The following is a 14,576-nucleotide window of genomic DNA, read 5'->3' on the forward strand; positions in this document are numbered from 1 at the left end:
AGAATCTAAAAAATAAAAATACAAATTAAATAAGTAACATAAAGTTTAGAATACATGGAAAAGTTTGCCAAATAAACAGGCAAACTTCCAGTGAAAGATTACCTTTCCAAGAACCATCCGCAAACTATAAGACCAATATGGATTTCCTCCTAACGGAATGAGGTTAATAAAAGTATTTGCCAAAATATTAAACGTATATAAAGGTCAAGCGCTGGAGGATAAGTGTCGCCTATTTAGACATTACACGTGAACTGCGTGGGATCTCAGATTTACCACTGTTTCATATGTATGATCAGACGATGTATATTTTTGACTGGTTCTATTCCTTCTATTTCAGAAATGGAGAGAATATTTGCTTTGATAAAGTATTCCGTGAACTTTGGGACGCAAATAGTGTAAGCAGTAAAAATAAAAATTTGCGATGCTGCTGGTCTGACAAAACAAGTTACGAGAGTGTTTAATCTTTGGCAATGATTTCCTTTAAATTTGAACTGGGTTTTCAAACTGGTAGAAAAAATAGCTTATTGTTAAGATATATTCATAGTAATTTCATGGTAAAAGTTGTGAAGGTTTCGGTTCCTGACTATAACTTCGACATTTCTTCAAATTGCACGAGTAGAAGCGATAGTATTGTTCAAATGGCATTTAATCGATTTTATCTCGGATTCCCAAAGTGTTCCAAAGTACGGTGCCAGCAGAGGAATGTATTGCTGAATCGTGCTATTGTTCGCTTAATTGTTGTTTATAATTTTAGGTTATAATTAGAAAACGACGTAACAAATGTAGTGGCTGATCAAACGACTTGACCGGCTATGGTCGATACATGCACACGGACCTTTTGATCTCTCTGCTGGAAACACGTTACTTCCGGGCAACATTCACCCATTCATATAGTACATTTGAATGAGTATCCGATGTATTGCTTTATAATGTTATGCGTCTAAAGCTTACTAATAAGTTAACATGACGATATAAGTATTTATTCGATTATTCCTTCCTACTTTAATTTTACTCAATGTCAACTAATTAAAGTGATTTTTTATACTAAAATGGTTGAGAAATAGGCTATTTTTTTTTCGGAAAAGAATATAGAGAATATTCTTATAAATACAATATACGTCACGTTAAATTGGCCCGAGATGGACTACGTAGTTAACCGATGCATGTCGTTTTACCTTGTTTGCATTTACTTTAAACATGTCAAGTTGACAATATACAAACTCATGCATATAAGTTTTGTGCTAAATAAGTAATCATTGAAATTGAATAGTGATTTCCTTCAACAGGTTCCGAGGTGACCAGCTCCACGCAGCTACAATACGCGGAGCCAGCGACTCGATGGATCAGTATTTCACCACAATTTTTCTTTAAATATTCCACAGTCAAACAGTCCTGTGTACGCGGCTGTGATGTTACCTGTTCAATTATTTAAAACAGTTCCACTCCTGATTTTATTAAGTAAAGCAGACGTACGCGTGGCCAACGCGAGCTTGAATCGCCGTGCTCGTTCGCGCAGCTAAGCTAAGCCGAGCGAGTGTGGAGACCAGGCAAGTGCAGCCTACAGCCAAGGGCGTCCACCGCGTGTACGCTGCACCCTTCCCGTCCTACACCTCATCACGTCCGCTGCACTCTTCGATGGATCATTTCGCTTTAGGTAGGGACCGTAGGGACCATAGGGAAAATAGCATAAGGACTTCTTTTAGTAAGGTAAGTCATGTTTCAAGTTGATTTTATAAAACTTAATTGTTCATTATCGACATGAAACAGGATAGACCTTACGGAAAGGAAAGCACGTGTTTCGTAGCTCGTGGCGTGGAGTCTTTCAAAAGGAGCGTTCGCTCGCAGGTGAAACCCTGAACGGCCAGCGGCTCATCGAGTTCCGGCTGGGCCAAGAGGAGAGAGACGGCGACAGCATCGCCGTAGCGTCAGCGGAGCTGCTGGTGCTCGCGGAGACGGCGACGCGGGCGCGGCACCTGCGCTACACGCTATGGGCGTTCGCCGTTGGCAACGGCAGCGTCGGGGAGATGGCCGGCGTGGCGCGGCTGCAGCCCCACGGCAGCTGGCAGCGGCTGGACGTGACGGCCGCCGCGCGCCGCTGGGCTGCCGCCGGCGCGCGCCAGCCGTTGCGGCTGCTGCTCGACTGCACCGGGTGAGTGCTCTGCTGCTGTGTGCTCGCACTTCTATTTACCAAGCAGCAACTACACAAAGAACGTCAAATACGACTAAAGAAAGACTACTTAATATGTTAAACTCCATGGAGCAGGGTTATTGCTCGACAGATCTGGGATTACGGTAAGACGCATTTCTAGGATGTTCTGTGTTCTCCTAGATATAACTGCAATGCAACTACTCTATGGCCAACGTTGAATTAAATTAAAGAGTATAATAGTGTCTAGTTCCATCTTCAAGCATAAAAAGTATCACCGTTATGCCCATAGGGTCTCGAGGCGGTGTCCTACCGTATTTGGTTTAGCCTCATTTAGAAAAATTCCCACTTACCTAAGCCAAGTGCAACTATTGCTATACTGTTATTCTTCTACCACAGAACCATGAGACTTAAGTAATTTTCTTCTCATTGTGCCTATCCAACTAGGTTGGCAGTCAGCTCAGCATACAAATCTCAATGTTGGCGAGGTTTAATAAATCCGTGGCAGTTATAATTCTGCTCTTATCATTCCTGGAAATTATGCAACCACGGCTTCTTTCTACAACCAACAGGCTCTTTTTCCAGCCACTTTGCCCATCATTATTAGTTACAGAAGATCGTATTTGGAGTGCCTAAGCACATGAGTCAAAATGGTATAAGTGCAAGAATACACTATGCGGCTAACCGCGCTGTCCCTCCCCGTCCCTCTTCAGACTATTGCTTGAAAAAGATACCTTGATTGTTTTCATCAAGGAACGTTTATTGTGATAAGGCTGCTACAATACCGGGCGGCTCATCTGGCAGCTCGCCCTCTCTTCCCTTCGAAAAAAAAAAGTTCTTCAATAGGTCGGGCTTAGTCTCACAGTGGTTCACCTATAAAACTGCGCGGCTAACCGCATAGTGCGTACGTATCCTAAGCATTGGTTGTGTGCCGCAGCGGCTGCACGGGGCGGGTGCGGCTGCGGCTGGGCGGCGGGCAGGCGGCGCGGCCGCTGCTGCGGCTGCGACTAGCGGCGCCCGCGACGCGCCGCCGCCGCGCGCTCGACTGCGACGCCAACTCCAACGGCCGCTGCTGCCGGCAGACGTACTACGTGAGCTTCCGAGCGCTCGGCTGGGACGACTGGATCGTCGCGCCGGAGGGCTACTACGCGAACTATTGCCGCGGTGCTTGTGCACCTTTCCTTAATTACCACTCGCAGGTAACTATTACAAATTATTTGCCTTCATCATCATCATTATAGGTATATTTTGTTGAGAAAAGGTTTATTCTAATTTAGTTTTTTTCCTTCACTATTTTTGAGAAAAGCTTTATATTAGTCTCGGCTGGAATAGCAATTACTGGCTTCGTATTAGTTAAACGGACTCGTAAGCTCTTCCATTTAATTCTCATACTCAGCCAGCAATTGCCTACTTCCAGGCCACGACAATAATCTACTATTACCGACGAAAAGACGTGTTTTTCGCTCTTATTGCGTGCACATAATGTTTTTTGGTCGGCAAAAACCGATTCGGCGTCGATAGATGTCGATAGATGTTGGCAGTTTGAGAAGCTGCAGTCAACGCTTCATCATCATCATCATCTCAGCCGTAGGGCGTCCACTGTTGGACATTGGCCTCCCCCATAGACCTCCAGTCGCTTCGGATGGCAGCGGCCTGCATCTGAACTCGCGGCTTTAACCAAATCAACCGTCCATCTGGTTGGTGGACGTCCTACGCTGCGCTTGCAATCCGCGGTCTGCCTTGCCTTATTTTTATTTTATTGTCTGTTAAATACTCCTCTCCACTTTAATGTTGTAGGTACTGAAAAGTATGAGACTATGCCCACTAGCAGGTTTCCTAACCAACCGTCGCCGTATACATTTCGTTCCAGCAGGGCTACTATGAAACTCGATACTCGAAGTTCGTATCGTACCATCCTTCTCGCTCTCGTATTAAATAGCATAAGTGTCAGAGGGAACACGAACTTCGAGTTTCGTAGTAGCCCTGATGACCCGTTCCTATTGCGGTCATGGCATGATAAGGTGTAATGGACGCGCAGGTGGTGGAGGCGGCGCGACTGGAGCGTGCGGCGTGCTGCGCGCCGGTGCGCTTCTCAGCGCTATCCCTCATCTACTTCGGCGCAGACTCCAACATCGTCAAGCGCGACCTGCCCGAGATGGTGGTCGAGGAGTGTGACTGCCCGTAGCCTCTCTGTACCGGCACCAACACTGTGAGTCTAACATTACGCTACTCCCCCACTGCTCAACTAGTTTGCTCAACTGCTTAAAGTTGAGCAATGGGTAATACCAACCGCTCAACTGGAAATTGCTCTAATATGAATAGTTGAGCAGTGGTTAAGGGAACATTATGTACGACCCACTGATCAACTAAACCATCCTCCCCACTGCTCAACTATATTGCTCAACTGCATAAAGTAAGTTATTAATTACTTTTTAAATACTTTAAATGAAAAAATGCTTTTTATTTTTACTGAATGTTATTTTCATAATTATTTTTTTCCCCAATTTTAATCGACACAGAAGTCGATGGAACTTCGCTAACGCGGAGCTCCTGCTTTTGTTTGGTTTTAGCCCTTCGGGCGATGCAAACATGTTTCTTGTACTTAATTCTCCTCAAATCACCTAAAGGTACTTAATATGCTAAATAGTATACTTAATTCACCTAGATGAATTAACCCAGGTGAATTAAGTCTACGGCGGTAAATATAGTTGTGCAGTGGGGAAGAAGCGAACAATTATGAGATGCTATAGAGCATAACATGTTCGGTAACACAAACTATGTTCTACTGCTCAACTGCTCAACTAGTTGAGCAATTTAGTTGAGCAGTGGGGAAGAAGAGTTCTCCGCACTATCTCTCATCTACTTTGGCGCCTCCGACATCGCCAAGCATAACGTGATAAGATGGTAGTCGAGAAGATTGTAACTGTCCGTAAACTTTCTGTACCTATACCGATAGTGTGAGTCATTTAGTGGGTTCCAGAAGTAAAATCATACCATATCGACAACACTTCGTCTACCCAATGGCTTATGGACTTCTTGCTGCCCTGATTTTTTCTCTGAAGTTTATTGTATTATCATGGCATATCCGCAACAATCGGAAGGAAAGTAAAGCGGCAATTACACTAAGTCGTTCGCCGAATGCTGCATGCGGCGACCGCAAAAGTGTAAAAGAACATGGTAGTATAAGACACCTAAGAAGTTTGACAAGTTCGGCGACCGCGTTAGGTGAACGACTCAATGTAATCGCCGCTTAAACTCCCGAGTTCTTTCACATTATTCCTATGAAAAGGGCTTCTGTTTAAAACCGCATCTGCTAGATTATCATAAAATACATTTGATGTAACTACATATTCTATGCAAATAAATCTTCTATCTACATACGAGTATCTCTCTAAAGAAACTATTAAGAGAAATTTATTTACTTACTTAGATTCCGATTTGTGGTCGTTCACTATGACGATGACGTTCACCGGGATGGGTGACACTTGTTTAACAGTTGACGTCTTCAAACTGATGATTAAAAAAAGTTCATAATAATATTTATTTCCAGATGGTGTAACCGTGTGTTGGCGTGTGTACATAGCCGTCGCCTGCGCTGCGCCCGCGCCGCCCGTCGCGCTTCTGCCGCTCGAATCCGATTATGATTAATATTCTCGACTTGTGTAATATTTTGTTCCTCGCGTTCGAAAGACTATATCCTAAAATCGAATAAAAATGGCCGTCTACGCGCGGGTCGCGCTGCGCCGCGCGGGTCGCTGGTGCGCGCGCATGCTTCGCAGTTCCCTATCATGTTACATAGCTTCCCTATACAGATACCTACAGATATAAGTCAAAGGCTTTCCCGTGCGCGCGGGCCGGCACGCGCCGTGATGCGACGCCACGCGGCGCGGCCGCGCGGCGCCCGCCCGCCTCGTGCGTAGACACCCTAAATAATTTAATACGCCGTTTTCTTTCACCGTTTTGGTGATCGCTTGTAATTATTGTAAACTGTATTATAATAATTATTATAATTATAATAATAAATCAACTTTTTCATAATTATTACGACTTCTTTTATTTGTGACCTTTTTTAAACATAACCCACATATTTAGATAAAAGGGTCAGATATTTTTATTATTTTATTTTTTAAACAGATATTATATAAACCACATTTATTAGAAAATTACTTTATTATATTTTGATAATATTTATTGAATAATTGTAAAGTCAAATTATTTAAACAGGATGTTATAAAATATGAATAAGTCAGGACATTACGCCCTGGAAGGGCATACAATAGCTTAAAAACTAAACAAATATTTAACATTGTCGTAGAATCATAGCTTCACTAAAATTTAATTAAATTACGTTATAAACTAGCATCATTAAGAAAGTCCTTAACCGAGTATTGCATTGGGGATTGTATTACTAATTAAAATACATTTATAATGGGGGTTCTTCTTACACATCTGTAGGTTAGTCTTTGGTAATAATAATTTATTCCTATACCTACTTCGCTCTAGTGTTTTCCTTGTCTTTCCTTAGTTGAAATAAAAGTGAGTGAGTGAGTGTGAACAAAAAGAGCGGCTTGTAATATATAGATACAAGAAGGTACGGTTAGTAGTCTAAGCTGGCGTCATTTCATGATATGCCTAAAAGTTGGCCAGGCATATCACGATGTGCCTGAGAAACAATACTTGATCTTGGTCTTGATATTTGCGGATTCTTCATCAATATGTTCTATTTGTACGCATTGTTTCTGATTCTGGAGGTAGGATTTAATTAAACCAATTGTGGGCGAGACCGTGTATTCCTATGCCATATAATTTACTAAGTAATATTTCATGGGACACTTTGTCGTATGCTTTTGTCATGTCTAACAAGAGCCAGAGAGCTATATGATATGTCATTTATATGACTTAGGATGCTTCGTATATGTATATTGGAAAACTGCTAAAGACGTTGAGTGGCGTCTCCTAAATCCATACTGGTTTTTATTTAATAGGTTATATTTCTCTAAAAAGTAATAAACATGATTCGACATACATTTTTCAAATATTTTTGATGCTGTTGGTAAAAGTGCTATTGGTTTATGGTTGATTAACCAATACGGTATTTGACAAGTCCTGATTTTGCCATATCTTAATATTATTATGTAAATATAGATATACAGATAGTGTTTAGCGAAGAGAAAATTTAAATCGGTTGAAAATTACATTTATAGTGATTTTTTGAAAAATCTATATACCTGTCTCTTTCTCAAACGCTTTTCTCTATGCAGCAAGTATGGCGGTACTGGCGTGTGACGTCACATGCCAGTATGTCTTTCTCTGTCTAATCTTGAATTTCAAACCTTTATAACTTTGTTATTTTTAAAGGTAGCTTAAAAATTGTTTTTCTATTCGATAACCAACCCACTTTACGTCTATGGGAGCACAGACGTAAAGTGGGGGTGATTTTTTTCTCATCCAACCTTTTAGTGTGGGGTATCGTTGGATAGGTATTTTAAAATCATTAGGGGGTTGCTAAAACGGTTTTTCGATTCAGTGATTTGTTTGCAAAATATTCAATTTTAAAGTGCAAATTTTCATTAAAATCGAGCGTGAAAAAAAACAACCTAATGCCAACCAACGGCCAACCACCAACCAACCAACCATAACGGCTAAGTTTGCTTGAGAATTATTAGTAGTTAAAGAGTTAATAGCAGCCTAAGGTACAAAATATACCCAAACTTGGAAGATTCCGCATAAAATACGAAATCCTTAGAAAAATATTACTTTTTTTTTCGTAATGGCTATGGAACCCTACTTTTTTTGTAATGGCTATGGAACCCTATTCTGGGCGTGTTCGACACGCTCTTGGCCGGTTTTTACTCTGTCACATTAACAAGTTTGTCAATCTTGTATGGCGCTAGTACGTGGTTGTAAAACGACACAGTACAAAAGTAACCAGCTACTTTTGATGCTGACTGTACTAGGTAGATATAACAGAAATAGTTTAAGTACTAAGGCCAACGTAGGAGTGGATGCAACGGCTTTCCTGTCTATTCAGTGAAGTAATTTTTTGTTCAAACGACTTAAGAAACGTAAGTTGTAAAAGTCTGCAGAATTGATCTGAATAAATAGTACGAGTCTATTAGAAGCCCGAAGTCGAAGACTGAGGGCTTTAATGAGTCGATGTTCGTAATTCTAGTACCGCCCGTGCGACATACAATGTTTTTCATCACATTTGCAAGTAAAATTTTATATTTGTAAAAGAAAATATATAATTGTTCCAAATATTGGCGATACCTTAGGCTGTGCTCTTGGCAGCGTCGCCCTCCCCCTCCCTCGGCATGCGCCGCAGCGTGCGTGTGCATGTGGTCCATGTAGTCCTGCAGCAGCTCGCGCAGCGCCATCAGAACGGGCGCTGACTCATTTACCGACCTTGGCTTCATGACAAGAAAATGTGCACGCGCAATGACTCATTTACCGACCACGGGTTTCATGACAAGCACATTAAGGTCGAGGGTTTTATTTGGGGGGTTGCAACCAAGGTAGCCTGCATGTTACGACACTGTTTAAGAGCAAGTGTGCTGAAAAAGTTTTTTTTTTAAATTAGGTAAAAATAAAGTCCAATCGACACTAAGTAGTATTCGTACGTAACCGAAATTTAGGTTTTGTATTTCAGTTTCGTCCGAAACCGAAAGTTTGTTTGAGGGATATTGTAGTGTATAATTTTTAAACACGATTTACTTGCACTTGTCTTAAGTACCTAATAGGCACGATTAGTTGGTAGTTAGGGTAGCTCTAGAAAAAATAATATTATTAATTAATTCATTCGTAACAACCATTTGGTGACTGAGCCACTCCACGACATCCATTAAATATTATGACACGTTAATAAAATGTTGTTGTAGTGTAGGCACAGAATAAGTAATAAAGTAGTGTAGGCGAATGCAGTAATTATGAATAGTGTGCGTAAATTCACTCGCTTTATCTAGGTATTTATAGGGTTGTCACATTTTCATACATTCTTAAACATGGGTAATTATAAATCAGTATCCGACCGAAACTAGTATTTGCAACCAAAACCGAAACTATTCGATGGCAATATTGGCAATTCAAGTATATAATTTTTAAACTTGCCTTCATTTTAACTTTAGAAATTCTCCGAAATGGAAACCGAAAACTAATGCTCGGTTAAATACTAGCAAATGTCATGAATACATATAATCTATAGCATTTATTCTGTGATAAGTACTACTGAGTCTGAATGGGCTTCTTGTTACTTTAGACGTTTTAAGAATAGATATATTCTGGCTCTTGCTCCATTCCAGATCTAGTGACAGACGTGTCTTTAGCGACTGCCGTGGCTCTAGCCATAACACGGCTTAAGCGACAACCATGGCAATAATGGTATTTCCGAAAGCGCTGGTAGTTTAAAAAGAAGACGTGTAAAAGTGCATATTGCGGCCTATTTACAGAATAAATTATTTGAATTTTGAACTCTGGCTCCAGCGACAACCCTACCTGGCTCTAGCGATAACGCCGGCTATAGCGACAAATCAAGTTCTAGCGACAGTCCTGGCTCTAGCAACACAGACAGTGTCGCGCGATGAATGTATCGGGCACATGACGTGGTGCGTACGATCGATGCCAGGAGACGCGTTGTTTAGATATGTAGATGTCACTAGCTCTAGCGACAGCCCCGTCTATAGCAACAGCTCTAGCTCTAGCGACACCGACACAGAGTCGCGCGATGTATCCAGCACGTGTGGAGACACCACGGCACCGGCCGTGTTGCTAAGATATGTATATATAAGAAGGGATGTCACCGGCTCTAGCAACAGCACCGACTCTAGCGACAGCCTCGTTTCTAACGACAGCCCTGGCTCTAGCAACTGCCCTAGCTCTAGCAATAGTCATGGTTCTGACGACCGTCCAGATGTAGTGGCATTCGTGGCTTTAGCGACGGCAGTGGCTCTAGCGATAGCCGCGGCACTCTAACGACAGCCCTGACTCTAGCGACAACCCTGGTTCTAGGGACACTGTCGCGCGATGTATCTGGCGCGTGGCGCGGTGCGTGCGATCGATGCCCGGAGACACCGCGGCGCCGGCTGCGTCGCTGAGGTATGCAGCTGTCTTGGTCTGCGAGACAAAGCCAAAATTAAATTGGTAAAGAAATAAGCTTGTTGCGATTCACCCAGCGGGATAATTTTGTCTGTGTTTATTCAATAATAAATTATTATTTGATTGAAGAAAATACAGGAGGTCATTAAGCCATCCTTAAGCCATTGAAATAATTTTAATAATCTAAAATTATTACGGGGCAACTCATCTATTCTCTTAGGTAGCTAATTGAATATTCGGACGCAGTGTCTGCGATATAAGTGTGTGTTACGTGGTGTTACCTTGTGCGGTGTTACCTTGGTGTTACCTTGTTAATTTGTGCGGGCATCTGGTATTTTAATTGTCATTACTTATTACTCATATCGGTATGTAGTTATTGCGTAAACGTGTGCCGGTTACTTACCAGTGGGCGGCCGGTCCGGCGCCCGCCAGACTGTCTGCGGCGGCAAACATTCCGGATAATGCACATCTCTGTCAGTTTGTTTCGACTCACGCGTCAGGGCTGCCACAATCGTTCTTCTACATGTGCTAATAATACAAAGCTAATAATGAACTATTATGAACTTATGTCCATAATAATATGTTCATAATAGTTCATTGTATTAGTAAACTAAACTATGCTTAGTTATCCAACGAAGACGATACTATGTAGGTAATAATGCATTTTTTTACTCTTTATTGCTTTGAATAAAAATATTAATATTTGTATTTTTTGTATTTAATATAAATAATATGAAACGCCATTTTGCAAACGCCGCGCCAGCCACGTTCATTAATTTTTTTTTTGCAGCATACCTTGTTAATCACCGGCCAGCGGCCACGCACCACGTCGTAAATCAACATGGAAGTAAGGTTAAATAGACCTACCTAAGAAATAAAGCCTGAATCAAATCAATTACGAATTACAATCACTTCCGTTCTTATAAATTCGCTTATTATACGGTAAAATAAAGAAGTGCCATGATAAAATTTTCATAGAAAACCGAAATTGTACTCTTTCGGTACTTAACTCCTAACTATTATTAATCCACACCATTATGCTTAAAGATGAACAAAAAATATTAACTTGAAAACGATTTATTTTTCTCTACCGTTATCATACCTGCTAAGTACTCTCTTACGTCTAAGTTTACTACCTTCCGCCGTCTAACTTGGCCTAAAAGTTTATTGCCACGACTAGTACCACAAAAACTATAAAGGTATAATTCCAATAGATGAATAGGCACTATACCGTTAAGCGGTTCGAACACAATCCGGGAGTAACGTAAATACGTCGCATTAAAATTTGTATCTCGAAAATGCGTCAAAACTGAGTATTAAGTAATGAACTTTTAGGCAGATTTATATGGCGCGTGGTACAAAATTGTTATTCTGAAAAACCGGCAGGCCCGGTGCCAACCCTAAATGAGACGGAATATGAGATTGTGTGCTAAAAACTGACTTAAATTTATCAAAATAGGAACGTGGTTAGTTAGAAACTATCTTATTTCATTTATCTAGAATGCGCAGCAGCACCCATGCCGCAGAATAGATAATAGACAAGTACCTACCCGTGCCAAAAGTATATCTACCTATAGGTACCTATTTCAGTTTATAATTAGGTTAAAATAAAAGTAAGCCGATTCGCCTTCTTCTTGGAACAATATCTAAGAAAGAAAGCTCAATGAACTAGTTTTTTTTTTGTTAAATTGTATAACTAATGTATTTTAGTGAAAAAGAGAATAAATATTTCTATTCTATTCTATTAATTTTATAAAAAAAATACGCCGAAACAGCTGCACAGATTTGGATGAGATTTTTGCATTTTTTTTGTGTTCATAACATAATAAATAATGTACGTCTGGAATAACACATAGGTAGTTTCGATATTCTCGCGAGATCGAAATGTATTTCCGCATAAATATGTCACAAGTAACAGTATTTGTGTTTTTATACTTACCACACAATAATTACACGTAGCCTACCTGTATGGCTATTTGTTTCGATATTCTCGCGTTATATTAATTTATGTCAGCATGTAAGATGTCAAGTATCCTTATCTTGTATTGGTTTTTTAAACTTGCATACCTACAATGCATTACATTGTGCATGTCGTAACTTCTTATGGGATAATAAATTCAGTTGATCAACAAATACAGCAATGTAGTGAACTTGCATGCAAGTTATAGCAGTCTAAATAGGGCTTAAATGTTTGTCTGGAAGAGATCGCTTTTAAGCGATAAGACCTACATTGTACCCTGCACTTTATCTGTGTGTAAACTTATTGAATTCAGTTGTTCAAAAAATTTATATTGTAGTGTCTTACTTTAAAATATGTTATCATAGTTTAAAGTAACTCTATCTGTCTTTCTCTTAAACCACTGAACCGATTAAGATGAAATTTGGTTGGTAAGTATGGAGATAACTAGTTTAATCTTGGGATGGACATTAATTATTTATGGACATGGGATAGTTTTTATCCCGGAATATTCTCCCAATAAATTCTTCGCAGACAGAGGCAATAGTAAACGAAGTACTACTTATATGATTTTCAGAAAAAATATATTTATTGAAAACGTCAGAGCGGGCGTTGTGGAGGTCAGGAGGGGAGGTCTTTGCCCGCAGCTACTTTGACACTATGCAGGCTACTTCCAGCCAAGAGCGTGTCGGACACGTTCAAGATAGGGTTCCGTAGCCATTACAAAAAAACAATAATATATGTGCGTTATAACACATTAAAAATACTTACTACAGTCTTAAAATTTATTACCAGAAAAAGAGCGTATCTTCACGGCACTTACGTCCTTTTGTTGAGAAGCGCAGTTTTTCGGCAATAACTCAAAAACGGTATATCCGATCATGTTGAAACCAATTTTCGTGCGTTACCTTTCCATATTTTTTGGACAAACGGTGTACAAGAGGGGGGGGGGGGACACCATTTTTGCTACTTTGGGAGCGAGCTTTGCTATTTCCGGAAATCTTCACTCAATCAAAAAAGTTTTTGAGAAACCTTACTATCTTTTCTTCAATATGAGCACGTTGATGCAACTAAAAAAAAACAAACATTTCTGTTACGTGTATGGAGTGCCCCCCTATAAATATTTATTTTTGTAATTTAACTACAAAACTAAATAGCGGCTTTGACAATACATCTGTACTCCAAATTTCATTGATATACATCTTAAAGTTTTCGAGTAAAATGCCTGTGACATACGGACGGACAGACAGACAGACAGACAGACAGACAGACTTGACGAAACTATAAGGGTTCCGTTTTTTCCATTTTGGCTCCGGAACCCTAAAAACTGTATAGATTCAGGCTTTACTCGTACTTTGCTTAGGTCCATGTTGTGACGGTCAATCGAAGAAACATCCGCTGATGATGTCTCTGAAAAGGGTGAAACACGTGTCCGGAGTATTAAAGCTTGAACTTGGCTTGACACACTACCGCGTGTCTAGATAATCTTAGTGGAGGTGGGTTTGCTGCACTAATACAAATATTCAATGTAGCGCGGCTATTTGAATAGCTTGACCGCATTACTTCGCGTAGGAGCAAGTCAAGATTATCCATTTTATAATGACGCGAATGTTAGTTGTTAAATTGTAAATAAACATTTTATATTATTTTTATTTTCCAGACATTACGTTTAGGCCCCATTGCGCGTTTACGATTTACGTAAAATGGCGGTCAGCGTTTTTGGAATCAGCGGAACATCTGTTGGAGGGGTGAAGGAGAAACTGTTATTTATATTAAGCAAAACAGATTTTATTATAGAGACTACCAAGTAAGTGGTTTGCCATTTTTAGGGATCCGAAGTTATCAAAATGAAAGACGAAGAAAGAAAATCATTAATTAAATTCGTGACATAAAAATAGAATGGAAATATGTGTAGTTCAAGCTCCCGGAAAGGATGTAGGATAGTATTAATCCCGAAAAATTACATACTTCCCGCGGGATAGAGATACACAATTCTTCACTGGGCGAGTATTGAATATGTAGTGCTTACTAATACGGGACCATACTTTTATTTTTCACAACGATCGTGGCAAAATACCAATAAGACAATGATGATGATGATGATGATATCAAATAACTAATCCTGCCGTGAAGCAGCAGTGCTTGCACTGTTGTGTTTCGGCGTGGAGAGTAAGACAGCCGGTGAAATAACTGGCACTTGAGGTATTCCATCTTAGGCCTCTAGGTTGGCAACGCATCTGCAATACCCTGGTGTTGCATTTGTCTATGGGCGGTGGTAATCTCTTACCATCAGAAGACCCACTTGCTCGTTTTCCATCCAGTCGAAAAAAAAAAAAATATAATAATAACTGTCACAGAGATTCAGATGACTACATGTTTTAG

The 14,576-nt window shown here is 40.4% G+C and overlaps 1 protein-coding gene across 1 annotated transcript in view; it reads left to right on the forward strand.

The window, feature by feature from the left end:
• The window catches only part of LOC141429898 (uncharacterized), a 10,750-nt gene extending 4,562 nt beyond the window's left edge, over positions 1–6,188 (forward strand). The window contains exons 2-6 of the mRNA XM_074090455.1: positions 1,287–1,346; positions 1,846–2,149; positions 3,084–3,345; positions 4,185–4,355; positions 5,697–6,188. Of these exons, the coding sequence (XP_073946556.1) occupies positions 1,287–1,346; positions 1,846–2,149; positions 3,084–3,345; positions 4,185–4,331 (773 nt within the window). The 3' untranslated portion in view covers positions 4,332–4,355; positions 5,697–6,188. The remainder of the gene's footprint in view (positions 1–1,286; positions 1,347–1,845; positions 2,150–3,083; positions 3,346–4,184; positions 4,356–5,696) is intronic.
• The last annotated feature ends 8,388 nt before the right edge of the window (positions 6,189–14,576 follow it).

The sequence above is a fragment of the Choristoneura fumiferana genome, chromosome 7 (genome assembly GCF_025370935.1).
Source record: "Choristoneura fumiferana chromosome 7, NRCan_CFum_1, whole genome shotgun sequence".
In the NCBI taxonomy this organism is placed as follows: Eukaryota; Metazoa; Arthropoda; class Insecta; order Lepidoptera; family Tortricidae; genus Choristoneura; species Choristoneura fumiferana.